The sequence below is a fragment of the Lissotriton vulgaris genome, chromosome 6 (genome assembly GCF_964263255.1).
Source record: "Lissotriton vulgaris chromosome 6, aLisVul1.2, whole genome shotgun sequence".
In the NCBI taxonomy this organism is placed as follows: Eukaryota; Metazoa; Chordata; class Amphibia; order Caudata; family Salamandridae; genus Lissotriton; species Lissotriton vulgaris.
This window is the reverse complement of record NC_141694.1, coordinates 1835506457-1835523014: the sequence shown is the minus strand read 5'-3', so window position 1 is coordinate 1835523014 and position 16558 is coordinate 1835506457. Positions and strand designations below refer to the sequence as shown.

At 47.2% G+C, this 16558-nt stretch overlaps 1 protein-coding gene across 5 annotated transcripts in view; it reads right to left on the bottom strand.

Moving 5' to 3' along the window:
* DNMT3A (DNA methyltransferase 3 alpha) overlaps positions 1-16558 on the bottom strand; it is a 1977379-nt gene that overhangs the window by 686637 nt on the left and 1274184 nt on the right. For all 5 annotated transcript variants that reach the window (XM_086928111.1, XM_086928112.1, XM_086928113.1 and 2 more), the window contains one exon: positions 13029-13185. In XM_086928111.1, coding sequence (XP_086784237.1) covers positions 13029-13185 — 157 coding nt within the window. The remainder of the gene's footprint in view (positions 1-13028; positions 13186-16558) is intronic.

Genomic DNA, 16558 nt, shown 5'->3' with positions numbered 1-16558 from the left:
CCTGTAGATGCCTAAGTAGGGGGTCCATGGCCACCATGAAAAGTATCAGAGACAGTGGGCAGCCCTGCCACCTGAGATTGGGAAGGGGTCTGATAGAGATCCATTTACCTGAAGCCTCGCTGTGGGAGAGGAGTACAAAAGTGAGGCTAGTGTGATAAAGTTGTTCGGCATGCCTAGTTTACGTAGTGTTGCAAAGAGAAATAGCCAATACAAAAAGTCGAAGTCCTTCTCAGCGTCTAGTAGTGCTACTGCTGCATGGGTGTTTGGTGAGGTCCTATTTAATACCGAAAAAGACAGTTCTAAGGTGAAGTGCAGTCGACCTGTGGGGAATAAAACCTGATTGTACCGGGGAGAGAATTTGGTCTAACAGTAGTGCCAGCCTGTTTGCAAGCATCTTAGCTAATATCGTATTGTCAAAGTTGATCAAGGATAATGGTCGATATGAGGGGTACTAGGTGGGATCCTTACGGGGTTTCAGCAAAAGAGAGACCGCTGCCTCCCGTATTGAAGGAGGGAGTGCGCCGTTAGTGAGGGATTCGGCATAGACCTCGAGCAGGTAAGAGTACCAGCGTTTGCTTGAATGTTTTATCGAAGGGTCCAGATAGGCCGTCCAGGCCTGGTGCTTTTGAACCATCAAGTGAGTCTATAGCATGACCAAGCTCCTCATGGTAAAAGGTTCACTAAGGAATTGCACCTGGCCAGTAGTTAGCCACACCATTGCCACCTCCTCCGAGTAGGCAAGATGATCAGTGAAGGTAGCAGGGAGTTTAGTCGTATATAGCAACCTGTAGTATGTTACTAATTCCTTTAATATTTCTACTTTGTCCGTAACAACGGTGTCGTCGGCTCATCGTAGGGAGGTGATGTGTCAAGCCCGCTTGGAGGGGGGTGGAGAGAGGAGCGAGAGGATAGGGGTTGGGGGAGGGTTGCACCAGACAGGAAAAATGTCCTACCAGACGCTCCCTCTCCCCATATCTGCGAGCTGCGTGGTGTTTGAATAGTAGTGTGGCTTCTCTATCAGCAAGGTCATTGAATTCCTGTATGAGAGATTCCAGTTTAAGGGAGGTGTCAGGGGTGTTGGTCGAGCTGTCTATTTTCATTTTCATCAACTCAATTTAGAGTCGGGCGAGGCTACTACGTATCGCCCACAGGTCCCCGGCTTATTTGGAAATGCAGATGGTGTGAATATATGCTTTAAATGAGTACCATAGTACTGAGTATTGTGTCACAGAGCCTCTGTTAAGAGCAAAGTATTCGAGGATTGCATCATTTACTCAGATCTGAACAGTTCATTTAGTAGTGCTGTGGCTGGGAACATCGATCTACGTCCCCAGCCGGTAGAATAAGGGATCACAAGATGGAGCAGCACAGATGCATGGTCTGAGAGGGTGCGGGGTAATGTTTCAACATTATGTATCCATTGACAAGTGGGGGAGTCGACAAACCAGTAATCAATACGTGTCCCCACGGAGTGCAGTACCAAATGGAATGTATAACCAGGGTCTCCCGGTGTTGTGTGCACCATGTATCGTGGAGTGCCGATGAGGCCAGGTGGTCATGAAAGGCCCGCAAGGCCTGGAGTTTAGAGCCCTGCCCAGTACCGGATTTGTCGTGACTGGGATCCAGCCATAGATTCAGGTTGCCACCAAGGATTAAGGTGTCTTGCTCATGTCAATCAAGCAATGAGTATTCTAGAAAAAAAAGTGGGGCCGTCAGTGTTAGGAGCATAAATGTTTGTCCAGCAGTGTCCTCGTCACTAATACATACCGCCCCTGCTCATCTGCTATGGTGGTATGGTACATGTAGGGGAGGCTGTGGTTGATAAGTATACATACTCCTCTGGAGTAAGTGCTGTATCCAGCGAAGAATCAATGGGGTCCCACGGAGGTGGCTGGGCGGGGGGTAGTCCCGGCAAATTCCCAGTGCCCAATTCTAGAAAAACGATTCAGAAAAGGGGGTGGAGATGGACAGAGTATCTGAATTAAGCAGAACACTCATACCCACTCAACAGATCAGGGCTTGATCCATCACCGTTTTTTAGCTCACTGCACCATCCCAGCTCATTCTAGAAAAACAACATCTCAACATCATCGCATTTAGAATTATCCGTGGGGTTTGGCACCTTCAGTCACCTGCAATCTTGCTGGGTACAGCATGGCGTACTTCAGGATAAGTTTACTGAGTTGCACCTAACAGCAGTAAACCTTCGCCAAACCTTCCTGGACTGATGAGGTGTGATCAGGGTGGAAGGAGAGTGAGGAGCCCTGGGACTGCAGTGGAGAGTTCTCACAGGCCAATTGGTGGGCGGTGTCGCGGTCTCTAAAGTTTAGGAGATGTGTAATAATGGGAATCAGAGGGGCTCCAGAGGGGCTCCAGAGGGAGGGGGTGGGCCCAAGGACCTATGTGCCCTCTCTACATGTAGTACCTTGAAGAAGTGTTGGGGCTCAAACAAATCGGGGAGTAATGTCTCCACAAAGAGCTCTGGGCGTCTGAGGTTTGTTGATTCTGCCAATGCCAAAATCCGTATGTTAATCCTCCTGGATCTGGCTTTTAAGTCCTCATTTTTGTTTGCTACCGCCTCAAGCAGTCGTTCTGTTTTTTCAAGGCGGCGTGTCATGTCTCTTGCCTGGTCTGCATGTGTGGATGTGTAAAATTATTGCGTAATGGCTGCTGTGCCTTCAGGCGGGTGAGGTTGCGCCTCAGAATCCGCCTCTTCATCCATATTAAGAGTCTGTCCCGAGCGGTCCAGTGCCCCATGCCTGTCGAATGTTAACTTGCGCTGCTTAGGATAGCCGTGACCTATTTCTGGCTGCGAGGGGGTGACGATGAATGCAGGTTAGGTGTGGGTCCCATCACGGCAGGCCCTCTGGATGTGGGGTGATTCAGTGTAGGTCGTGGGCCCCTGCCCCAGAGAGCAAAGAATTGGTGATGCCTAATGATGGAGTTAATGGGGAGAAGAGGGAGTCCAGCAGGGTCCAGACGTGCAAAGCGGCAGAGTATTTCGGGGCCCTCACTGATGCGGGGTCTCTGGGTGTGCCAGGCAAATGTTAGTCCTCACAACAGAAGGCCACAAACAAGGAGGATGCAGCTCAGCAATAGAGCTTAATGGGGCCCAGCCACCCAGTGCTGCGATGAGGGAACAGACTATGAGGCAAGGAGAGTCCCACGCAGCCCAGGAGCAGTATCGAAGTAGCCCCCCACCACCACAGTGATGATGCCGGGTCATGACGATCTCACACGGGGAGGATGTAGTGTCCCAATCCTGTCTAGAGGGGCTTGTATGCCCGATGCAGTGAGCTATGTATTTCAAATCGAGGCGAGGGGGCCCATTACTGCTAGGGCCTCTGGTTCAGGGCAGGCACCCCCATGTGCGGCTTGTGGCGTGGTGCACCGAGTGAGGCTGGAGAGACTCAGATAGGAGGCAGAGATGGAGAGCCCGGGCGGGCAGCGAAGCTGAGTAGGCTGAGCCGCCACCCACGCCGCTTCATGAGAGCCGGTGGACCACAGCAACGGCCTTCAGCCACTCACCTCAGGCGGGTGTTGCGTGTCTCTCTGGACAGCTCCTAATCAGCTCTGCAGTTCCCGGGCCGCACCGGTAATGGTTGGATGTGTGCGGAGGGGAGGGAAGGCCCAGCGGGGCACCACAGCCCCAACCTCTCCTGCGGCCCCGGTCATCACGGGGCCTCTGAGGCGGGCAGGGCCGCCTCCGGCTACAGCAGGGTTCTGCAGCGACTCGATCACATTGAGCCGGGGCCGGAAAGCCCTCACTGCATGAGACCTCGGTGCAGGCGGCAGGATCAAAACATTTGCAGGGAAAAGCGTTGGCAATGCTATTCCATCATGCAGATGCCAAGGGCCACCTTGGTCGCCGGCTTTGCCATGCCCCCAATAATGTCTTATCCTGACAAGTTCTTAGGTCCGTCTCTTTATTAAGACACCATCCACAAAAGCTCTTCCAATGGAAGGTATAGGAACAGCATGCAGCTGAGTCTTTTTGTTTCTTTAAGGATTTCCATGCAGTCATGTGGAAGATTCAGGTGCCTTATTGTATGTATTCAGGGGTCTTATTGTATGTACTCAGGACCCAGGCAGTCAACTTTAGGGAGTGCAGGCTGGGAAGAAAAATCTTGCGTAACATTCTGGGTAGCAGATTCAACATAAACTCTTGGAGCTGATTTCAGCATGTATATGTATTAGGGAGGTGAAAAACTCTCTAAACTGCTTCACTGATCTTATTCTAATAAGATCAAAAAACCAGTTTAGAGAGTTCTTCTGCTCCCTATAAAAAACAAGCAATTAAGTTTGCATCTCTCAGGGCTGTAGCCAAAGTTTTTTACTTCTGAAAAACTGGAGGGAGACAGAGGCTCTTTAAATGTTAGACACAACCTCAAATATGAGTGCAGGATCAATCCCTCAGGTCCCGCATAGAAATACAAAAAAAGAGACTGGATTTTGAGATCTTGGAATAAATGTTCATAAGCCAGTCGTTAAGAAGATTGAAATTGAATTTTAATTTTCTTCATTCAGAAAGACAATAGAGGACAACACTTGTTTCACAAAACACTTTGCTTCATCAGGGCCAGTTCAAGATTAAATTCTCCTGATAACTCTATGCAATATCAGCACTAATGTGTACTCTCAAAGACAAGTTCTGTGATTCCAGAAAACGTATAACAAGAAAATTAATATGACTTGTGTAGTTGCGCAGGATAATTCAAAGTGAGTTCTGTTCACCCGAGATGAATTCGATTTTATGGCGTGATAACCGCATCAAAGTGTAACTGCATCCAAGATGGTAGACCTCTAATTATCCTGCGAAAGTACACAAGTTGTATTAATTTTCTTGTTTTATGCACAAAGTGTTTAATCATGAACTAGCCCTGATGAAGAGACATGTTTGTCATGAAACACGTATTGGCCCTTCTTTTCTATTTCCGAATGAAGAAAATAAAAATTCAATTTGAAACTTCTTTACGACCAATGAAAATGGATTGATTCGAAGACCTCAAAATCCAGTCTCTTTTATACTTTTTTTACCTCTACAGCACTGTTCAGGAGGTGCTGGGGAAGTAGATGCTTCCTGGGGTGGACACAACAACTGAGGCATTGAGGTGATGTTTCCCTTAGAAAGAAAAGATCCTATTCTGGAGGTCTGTATTTTTCTTTGGACAGCAGTTAACCACCTTTATGGAGACTACAGTCAAGAAAGTATGCATCCTGGATTCCAAAAACCCAGAACCAGAGTTATCATGGGTTCTGCCTGTGTTTTAGGAAGAAGGGTTCTGAAGATGATGGATATTTTGTGAACTGGAATAGATTTCTTCATGTTTACATTTCTAGCTGCTCCGTTTCTAACCTCAGGCAAAAAGATCACATGGTCTACCACAAAAGATCTAGTAGACCGCAATTCTAGAGACTGTATTCTGTATTGAGAATTCACTCAAATCTTATTTTGATGGGAACATGACCATTCTCTGACAAGTGAGTTATAAGTATTTGGGCATATCTTCTCTCCTCACAGAGCCTAGAAAAAAGGTCCTTTTTGAGCAGGCTCATTTTCCATTGATTGCCTCTGCTTTGTGTTAATATGGTGCCTTGGTTGAGGACATGTGTTTTATGTTACGTGTAATCAATCTTATCTTGGTCACTTTTTGTGATATTCATTGATGACAAGACCTCAATAATATGTGCAGAAATAGAATGATCTCGCATAGAAGAATGTGCTCCCCTAAGCTAGACAGCTTGTAATGCAAGGCTTGCTCAAGGACACTACTTGCAACAGGAATTAGCTTGTTAGCCCAGTAACAGACACCGTTATCATAACACATATAGAGGAGATGAAATGGCTACTTCTGATTGGTTACTGCATTTCTAATGCTTGGAAAACCCCCACTATCCCAATCACTGGACACATCAGAATGGCGATCACTGCCACACTGTACCATGCAGGTGGCACACACTATTAGCTTCTTCTGATTGATTATGTATCCAATAATTGTGTAATCTGTACTGCCTGGTGATAAACATGCGAAGTATTAGTTCATATTTAAGAAGAAATTCTATTGTACTTGTGATTTAATTGGACATGTAGTGAAACGCCTATTTGTGGTTTACAGAAAAGGCTGTACCGAAATTCTGCAAATTGAACACTCGATTTCCGAGCTTGTTGTCACTGTGTACAGGTATAGTAAATTCTCTTTGCATGTGAACCCTGATGGTGTTGGTGGTTTATTTTATGTAGGTTTCTACATTTGGCGGAGTATGCAGGCATTACTGTGATCACTGGATACCAAATTCTTCCTTGATCACCTGACCCCTGCAGGCTTGGACATTCATGGATGTTTCAGACAGTGCTGTGATCCGGCGACTGTAACATAGCATTATACATCCAAAAGTGCGAGTTGAGTGTGGCAGCAGGAATTTCCACTAGTTCTACAAATGAAGCGTGTGTTGCAAACTGGTGGTACTGACACTGTTGGCACCACACATTGCCATCAAAAGATGCACCACTCTGAGCACTGCTTGCCTTTTGTCCGATGATTGTGACTAATGAGGTTTTTTTAAATTAATGTGTGCTCATCACTGACAGACACACTAAGGTACAACCACATTTAGGTCACATGGCACTGTCAGGTGCCGATGGACACCGCTTTGTAGATGGCTCTTGTCTAAAGAATGAGATTGGCACATTGCATGCATCCTATGCTGGGGGTACAGCTCACTGTGGGCAATGAGGCCTTTCCTTCACTATTCATTTGTTACCAAGAACATAAAAAGGCCTGAAATGTGTTAATGAGAATGAAAATAGTTGCATGTGTAATTACGACAGGATAGCATGGGTGGAGTATGGGGATCGTTTGTTCAAGCAGGGGACAGCTTTGTGGAATATGGACTTTTATAAAGGGAACACAAGGGTTAGTGGGATAATGAAGCATATGATGCAGGTGAATTGGCAGGTAAAGGGATGGAAAGTAGAAATAGGTTTTGTGATTAGGTAATAAATGAAGATGCTGCAGGGCGTACCAATATTATTAATATTTACTACGCACTGATTAGGCAGAAATGGTTGGTTTGTCACAATTGATAACTATCTGTCCAAAGGGATGCAGTCATGAATAGAGGAGGAAACCTGCTCCCATTGCACATCGAAATTGGTTTCCAATGGATTTTAAATGATTTAGATCCGTATGCCCCTGGCACTGTTGCCGCGCTCTCAAGAGAAGATATGGTTTGCCAATATTGTACGAAAATGATTTACACTGCTAACAATTGTGCCCTTAATGAATGATACATACCAGAACAATTATTATTCTCATCCTGGAAACATGTAGTAGAGAGGATTTATTAAATACAGAGCGCTGGTGTGAGTTACATGCATTAATGATTACACAGATTTTACTGGGTTAAACCACAGTAGTAGTACAAAGGGCTGTGAGATCAATTGTACACAAAAGTGGTGTGGTTAGACTGGGTTCTATTGTATGATAATGAGTTGTTTTTAATCAAGGTATGGCATTTTCTGCCCTCATAAACTAAAAGACTTATTACGCCATTTAATTAAAATTTGTTTCCAACTTTCTGATGCCATTACAATGACCTAGTGACATGTTTTGCATGTGACAACAGCAGTCAACATCGAACCAACTCAACTGCAATTCGCTACTTGACCGGATCAAGGTTACCCAATCGCAGGCTCTACAGGCTAGGTTCCGCAGTTGTGGTAGAGCCCCCCTAGGACTGCAAAAGCGTCCTGCCTAAGCGAGTGCGGTTTGCATCCAGGGCCTGCCCCCGCCAGTGCTAACACCCACAGCCGTACACAATGCATAGCTAAAACGAAGAGGGCGATTCGCAAAGTCTCCTCACTGTGTGCTCGTGCCCCTCCACAGCCACCAAATTTCCAGGAGCTGCAGCGGCGCAGTTAGAGCAACCTAGGCCTACTTATCCAAAACAGTACAGCTAAAGGTTGGCGACAGGCAAGAAATTAATAAGTCTCACGGACACCGGCCCAAGTACAACATCCTTGGGAATGTTGACAATGAAACAGCTAATACGCAAAAAGGGCTCAGGGTCACACTGGACTGCCTAAAGTATCACTAACTAGAGTAAGCAGAACGGTGCTGTGGCTGACCTATGTGGATTTCAGATACCATGTCCATTGCTCTAGTTGGTCATACATGTGGTAGTCCAGATTGACACCAAGCCTTTTTTTCACAGGAAGTTTAGACTCCACAGGAGGCAATGTTGAAGGTGAAGATGGGCCCTTTTGACCTCTAGGCAGTTTGAGTCATCCTCGTCCGATGGTACTGGTGTGGGCTCTTCCACAGCTGGGTGTGGTTTTGGAGAAGAGTGAACATCAACAATGCATCTTTAGGTTCTCACCTTTCTGTCGGGCATTGCTGTCCGGCTTCTCTGCAGGACCGGATGATACATCAGAGGGCTCATCAACCTTGACACAGACACGGACTGGCTCATCAACCTTGACACAGACACGGACTTCACTGAGGAAGAACTATCAGATGCTGACAGGAAAACTCCAGCTGCTTTTAAGTCAACAGTCTTTACAGCAAATGTCAACATCAACTGGAAACAGGATGGTTGTAAGGAGAGTCAAACTGTTCACACCAGGGGCTGTTAGACATGACTGAAACCCCTTATCCTTCTAGAGCCGTTGAACCCAGAATCAGAGCGGCCAACTTCCCACGGTTTACCATGAAGTGAAATCCTATCCCTGAGTCACCCATATGGCATCTCCGGATAGATATTGCATTTCATGCAAAAGATTCTCGGTTGCTTCAGCTGTCTCAATGTATTTAACTGAACAGATCCTGTTCAGAGAGGCCATATATTCTTATCCTCTCTCTATCCTTGAGGGTTCTCCTAGAAAGATTCTTGCAGCGTTCACAGGAATCTGCAGAGTGTGTCTCAGGGAGACAGAGGATACACACAGGGTGTGTATCAGTCCTAGCCTTCTTCTTCCCACATGAAGGGCAGGCGTCAAAGAGAGAAGGCATTTTTACAAAAATATTCCTTTTTTGAAAGTCAAAAAAGGTAGCACTGACACTCTAAGCCTAAAAGACGTCGAGTGAAAGTAAAAATTGAGGAAAATCAGTAATATTTTTTGACAGAAAGCCAAAAAAGGTAGGAGCTGTTAAACCAGGGTCCTGGCTGAAGGAGCCGGAAAAAACAACTGACCTAGCTGTCAACCCCTGAGGTATGATGGGAAGCTAGAGGTCATGGCTGCCTTAAAGGCACGGTGCCAGTTTTTGTTGAAAATGCTTTCATTTTCTATGCTATTGCTTTACAATGCAGCCTGTGGGCTAACAATGTCTATTTATTAGCAATTTTCAGGATTTATGAGTGTTTTGCTCATCAAAACACAGAGATCAAGTACTATTTGACCTAATGTGTTTTTTATATCCTTGCAAATACAGCATATGTATGGGTAATTACATTGCTTAGCCTCAGTTTGGGGCTGCATTGGTGTGAGAAAAAATGATATATGTTCATACATATATGTGGAGCTAGATATATGTGATTTTCATATATCATTTTAAATTAATTCCGGGGTCCCCACACATGGGCGGGAATATTCAGTGCTTATGACTATTGATGAGGATCTCCTGGAAGAGAATGGTCTGTATCGTCTTTAAAACTCAAGGTATAAAATGCCTATAGTTGCTGTCACTAGCTACACTCCCAATCACTCTTTGAGATCCAGTAATGACAATAGCTCATCCAGGCCAGACTTAATCGAAAATCCCATGAGGAGAAAAGGAGCTCAGCATTGGAACACTCTATGCCCAACTCTCAGCATTCAACCTAGTCTGGCTGCATTCAAAAACCATCTGAAAAAAACATTCCCATATATCCACTAAAATACAAGGACTACCCTCAACCCATCGCTGGTTGGACGATGTTACTCTGTGTGTAGTTCTAACTTCACAAATATCAAAGCTTAAATTTTGGGTGACTTGACTCCCAATGACTTAGAATACGTTGCTAGACAAGATGGGTATGTAGCATTAACTGGAAATACTGCTTTCTGTGGGACTACAAAGTGACAATTTGTCACATGACAGTGCTTTACAAAACAAATAAATATACTTACCAGAAAAATATATTTTATTAAGTGCATAACCCTGTAATCATCACCCTCTGCCCAAAAAATACTTCCCATACCAAAGTGCTTGACTGACGTTTATATGATGAAGCATAACCAGCAATTATCACCTTCAATTTTAAACAAGAACACACTCTTAAGTTGCTGGCCGAGGCGTTGGCGAATTGTCTTCTCCCCTTCGTGGCTGATCTAGTCCACCCGGACCGAGCTGGCTTTATGCCGCGCAGAGCAACGCGGCACAACATTAGACGGGCCCAGACGGCAATGGACACGATGGGGGCCACCGGGGAGCGGCCAGCCCTACTGTTGGCAGATATCGATAGGGCATTTGATTCTGTGAGTTGGACCTACCTATTTGCGCTCCTGCCTCATCTTAACCTAGGCCCGGTGTTTATTTCGTATATCAAACTGTTATATACTGTCATTACGGCGTACGTGCGTGTCTCCAGAGCGGATTCAGAGAGGTTTCCAATCGGTCGGGGGACCCATCAGGTTTGCCCGCTGTCCCCGTACTTATTTGCGCTGGCCATGGAGCCCCTGGCCTCTTGGGTATGAATCGACCCGCAGCTACGGGGCTTCATGTGGGATGGGGGACTCAGTGACAGGATCGCACTCTATGCGGACGACGTCCTCTTCTTCCTCACGGACTTGAGTAGATCGGGCCCCCGAGTATTGGAAATCATGCGCATATTTGGCGAGGTATCGGGCCTCTATCTTAACCCGCGTAAATCCACCCTATGGGTGCTGGGTGACGGGGCGGGTGCGGGCTCTTGGGCGTCAACCTTGCAGGTGGCGGCCGGGGGCATGATATATCTTGGCGTGTTCCTGTCCGAGTCCGCGGCGATCTCTTGGGAGCGCAACGTGATACCAGTATGGGAGAAGGTCCAGTCGGACATTAAAACATGGTCCCGGATGCCTCTTACTATATATGGTAGGTCTGCAATCTTTAAAATGGTCGCACTTCCGCGCCTCTTATATCAGCTGCAGAATCATCCGCACCTGGTCGCACCTCAGTGGTTCCGGCAGGTCAATTCTGTCCTGGGCCGCTTCTTGTGGGCTGGGGGTGCCGCCAGAGTGGCGCAGCGTACCTGCTTCCTGTCCACATATTGTGGTGGTCTTGCATCGTCGGACGTGCTGTCGTATTACCAGGCCTCCCATTTGGTATTGCTGAATAAATGGTGGTACGGAGATAGAGGAGACCCGGCTTACGCCCTAGAGCGCGCGCTGATGGGTGTTAACACGCTGCACACGATCTTATACTCAGCCAGACTACGGAGGCGGTTGCCATGTGCCACGCAAGTGGTTTGCAAGTGTTTTTTGCGATTTGGCGACAAGCACTGTGTCGCATGGGCTGGTGGGGTAGATGGGGAGACCCCTCTGTGGAATAATGGGCGACTCCCCGCATTGGCCTCGCTAGCGGGGTTTGGCGGATGGGATTCTATTGAGATCTCTTCGCTGGGAGATGTTATGACCGGTGTGGCCCTCAAGTCGTTCCAGGAGCTTAGGGACGAATTCCATATGCCCAAAACCCAATTTTTCAGATACCTGCAGTTTCGTCACGCGCTTGCGCCTAGTTTAGTGGGTTTGGAGTCGCTGCCGGAATTCAGCCCGATGGAAGCGAAAGTTTTCATGGGAGACCTCTGGGATAAGAAGGTGTCCCGTATTTACCAAACACTAGTCACTCATTGTTCCTCTTCCCTACTTACACTAAAGGAAGCCTGGGAAAGGGACTTCGGACCCCTAGATGAAGATGATTGGAGGGAGGCCTTGGAGTCCCCGCGTGGGACTGCTATTGCGGTACTTCTCAGGTTAGTCCAATTTAAATATTTGCATAGGGCTTACTATACACGGGAGCGGCTGTGGAGAGCAGGCCTGATTGCATCCCCGGAGTGCTTGCGATGTGGTGCTGAGATGGGTGCTCTGCTGCATACTGTATGGTCTTGTGCTGGCCTGACCAGGCTCTGGAATGGTGTATGGAGCTGTCTGTCGGAGGTGCTGGGATGGGATCTTCCCCGTACCCATTAATTGGGCCTTCTCCATGTGCTGGAGGGCGTGGGAGGGAATGTCTACAAACGCCACCTATTATTGCTGGGCCTTGTAGTGGCCAAACGGGACTTGGCACAAGCATGGAAGAATGAACGAGCCCCCCCACTGAACGTATGGAAGGCAGGGCTGGACTATTTTATGGGGCTGGAGCGCCCAGTGTTTGAGGCCAGAGGATGCCCCCGAAAACATTACAAAATTTGGAAAAGGTGGGCCGAATATAGGGGTTTAACTCTGGAGCCTCCAGCAGAACCTGAAGATGGTCTAGGTTTGGACGATGGACTCCAGGCCTAGGGAGGCGCATGGTTCCTAGCTTAATACAAACAGTTACTGGAGGCTCACTGTGATTACATGCACTGGGTTAGGGAGGGATAAGGGGTGGGTAGGTGGGTTGTTGGGCAGCTGTGGGAAGTGGGGGGGGATAGGGGGGTCGTTTTTGATTGGGTTTGCGAGATATTAATACATGTGTTGATATTTGGCAGTGATCTCCTGACTGTGGAGAGCTGTGTATATGCTTTTACCTGATCAATAAATAAAAAAACTTGTTGTGAAAAAAAAAACAAGAACACACTCATCAACTGAGCAGCTTTACCTCGCCAATCCACAAAGTCCTCAAAATGCTCAAATGCAGCTGTACTTCCATGTCTACTTTAATGATAACTATTAAAATAGCTGCAAAAGTCATTGTACTCTTGTGTTTAAATCGGTTTAATTATTTTAAGATGGCTAATCTTGAAATCACATGCACTACAATTGGTGGGGGCCCTACTGCTTACATTACAGAAGACTATCTGAGCACCTAACAAGCGCTGTGCTCTTCAGAAGGGACTATTTTTTTCATGTATATAAGTAAGGGTATTCTTACCTTCTGGTGGCTCCAAACCACTGGGACCCGAAGGCTGGAACCCACCAAGCGCCCATTCGATCATATGCTTGTTCTGGATTTCAACTGCTTTGGAAGTGTCGGACTCATCATTTTCGGGACAAGATGGAAAAATCTTCCCTGCTCGACTACTAGCAACCTAGAGAATAAAAAACTGTGTTTGTATATGATCCTTCAATAAACTGCTCCTAAAGTACATGCTAAATGGAGAAACTGCAAATGCCCACTAACAGCTTGACTGTAAGGGATAAAAATGAATGTTGATTGGCCTTAGGTTGATGGATTAAAAACCACCGAAGCAAGGATTCACAACTTGATAAATATAAAACACAACAAAAGAAAAGATCCGCTTGGCCCACAAACTTTATGTGCTTTCTTAAATTTAATTTACTGCTTCGGAACCTATCTGTTGAGAGGTTATTTCTTGTATTAATTACACCATGGAAAGCAATTCTAAAAAGTTTTTATGCAATGAATATTATGCTGATCAATCTATCCCTTAAAGTACTTCTAATCACTTTATCTACCCTTTTTCTTCACATTAAGATTAATCGTTTCTTAAGTCTCCACAGCCTTTGAACCAATTAACTAAGATAACATTATGATCCTTTTCTTTTTGATGTCTGTTCAAACCTCATTTGCCATTATGTACGGTTCCCAAGACTGTAGTACAAAAAGCAGAATATGACTGAACCGAAATTTAGCTACACAACACCTTCTCAGAATACTGTCTTACTTTAATAGATGGTGTGAGAAGGTGGCCTGATATGCAGTGCTCACTATTCTAGTGAACACTATGCATCAGTCCAACAACCCTTATTGATGATTGGTTGTAGGTCAACCTTATAGACCAGCTATCCTAGTAGCGTGGATACGAGCAGTCTTCGGGCTAAACTCTAGAGGGCGTGTTAAGCCAGCTGTTATACCATCACATATACCCCTTGAACACCAAGTGAAAGGACACCACACAAGTGTTATGAAAATAAACAGTGTATTTATTTAGATCACAACAGCCCTGTACTCTTTATGAGGACAGGGTACTAAGCACACAACAAAACTCTTACGAAAATACTTTAAGTTGCACAATTTACACAAATGCCCGAGGGGCACGAAAAACCATATACTATGAAAGTGGAATGCGAAATTACTAGCAGGTAAGTACTGTACTAATAGGCTTTGGAATCGCTAGGACTACGTTACTGAACCTTCAGATTACTAGTAGGAGGCCTAGGGGACTCGGGTGCAGAGTGTGCACTCTCACGCGGGATGCGGGACAAAGTCTATGGTAGCTAGATTTCACAAAGTTAGTGTTCTCGGGCGAACCCAACTAGATAGATCGAAAACGACAGTGGATCCTGACCCTTGGATAGTGAGGCTATGCTGGGGCACCGAAATGCCGAAGTTACCTAGCCCAGGGGCTGCAGCTGCATAGGTCTCAAAAGACGTCGGGAATCCTCGTAGACGAACCAGGAGCCTGAAGAAAGAAGTTGCTGGCAGGCGACCAGTGAAGATTGTTCGAGTGATCCAAGCCTGGATCGAAGATGGATGACACCTGAAAGCAGAGGGGACCGAGTTCGTGACTACTAGCCAGTAGTCAGGTGGCACCAGGAGGGCACCGGATGGTAGTCACCTCGACTAGGTGAGTGGGCGACGCTGTGCTCTGCAGATCTCACGGACCAGGAGGCGTTGTCGGCGACCAGGATGGAGGTGCGAGCTGTCCCACGATGGATGAAGCTGTCGACGTCGCTGGACCCAGGATTGGGGCAACAAGTCTTGGCAAATTCAAGCCCACGCGGTGGACTCAAAATGGCGTCTGGAGTGGACCAGGAGGGTCCGGGGTGCTCCTCTTTTGGAAGGGAGCAAGGGCCAGTCTGGAGCAACCAGACTAGCAGTGGTGATGTCGTCGGGCATCGTTAAGAAGGCCACAAGCCAGCGGGCTAGTAGCCAAACAACGCGGTGAGCAGCAAAAAGCAGAAGGGCCCCACGCAGATCGTGGAGATGCTGGGAGGCTGGACTTCGGTGCTGGAGCTGCTCAGGGTCGGGGCTTCTCGGACCCCAAAGCACTCACCAGAGGATCCCTCGGCGGTCGTGCTGGATAGAAGTCGTGCAGTTCTGATGATGGCCGGTCCCTCGAGGTCTCGTCGCACCTACGGTTCTCAGCTTAGCTGTAGAGGTAGGTAGAGGTCAGAGGTGCCAGGGAAGCCGGGTCTCGTCGAGCTGGTCAGTCGGATTCCGGAGGAAGGGCGTGCAGCAAACCGCTGAGTTCTTAGATGGTGCCTGCGGATGCAGGGTGACTACTCCTTAGTCACAAGGGAGAAATCTTGAGAAGAAGTCGAGAGTTCCTTTCGTAGAAAGTAGTTTCTTGATTCAAAGATGATCTAGTTTGGAAGGGTCCCCGCTCCTGCCTTTATCCTAAAGAAAGGGGTGGGTACGCGACTAGGTCCTGCCCTAGGGGTGGGACCAGGAAGGGGGGTGGTTACACCCCTCTCCCATGCCGGACTTTCCCCAGGCCAGGGGCTGGTGTACCCCTGGAACTGGTTCTAGCCGGCAGATGCGTAGTGAGCACCGGGGTGCCACTCTGGAGTCACCTTCCTGTAAAGCCCTGCCTACTCAGGATACACAAAACCCTGTCTGGGATGGTGGCAGCACCGCCCCTGACAGGAAACCCTTTGTCCAAGCTCTCCTCGCTGGAAGGACTCCCAGCAGCAGGAGGTCAGACTCGTGTCTGTGGTGGCAGCATCCATTTTGTGGAGCTGAGGCTTCAGTTAACTTTAACCGGGGTTCACAGTTACATACATGTCGTGTCCCTCTAGAAGGGTGGAATGCTAACCCCGTCACCAGAATTGGCGAGGGGTTAGTATTCCAATTCGTATGACACCTTACTCGACATGTTTTGATAAAGCAATACCAAAGATAGCATTTAACCGCGAGGATTATAATGCACTTAAGAGTATATGGTATGCGTTATCATGGAACAGCTATTAGGACTTGGTTCCGCAAGCTGCAAACGGGCTCAGCTCGTGCCAGAGCGCCATTTCACACGATTCCAAGCACTCTGCCTTCAGGATTGTCAAGGCCTGCCATAGGAGTGACTGATAGGAATCTGTGTGTCCATTTTTAGGGTTAGATATAGGTATACTATATCTAAAGCAAAGGGTGATTACACCACCTTGCCCCAGCTGTCGTGCAGCCAGTTGTGTCAGATTTAGATGGCCATCCAGGGGTGGCATAATACATGCTTCAGTCCCTGGTAGGCCCAGGGTACACCTATGCCCTGAGTTACAGGGTCTGATAAGGTGGCCCAGTACCAATTGGAAATGTACCTAAGGTACATGGAATCCATTTTAGAGAGAGATCAGTAGGCCTGGGGTCCTGATTGGCAGGGCCCCAGGTCAACTAAGTCGGAAAACCAGCAAAACACCAGGCAAAAAGTTGGGGGCAACCATAGTCAGGTATCCACCTTCCTACAGATGGTGTATTTTTACATCTGCAAATAGGCCTACTTTACCATT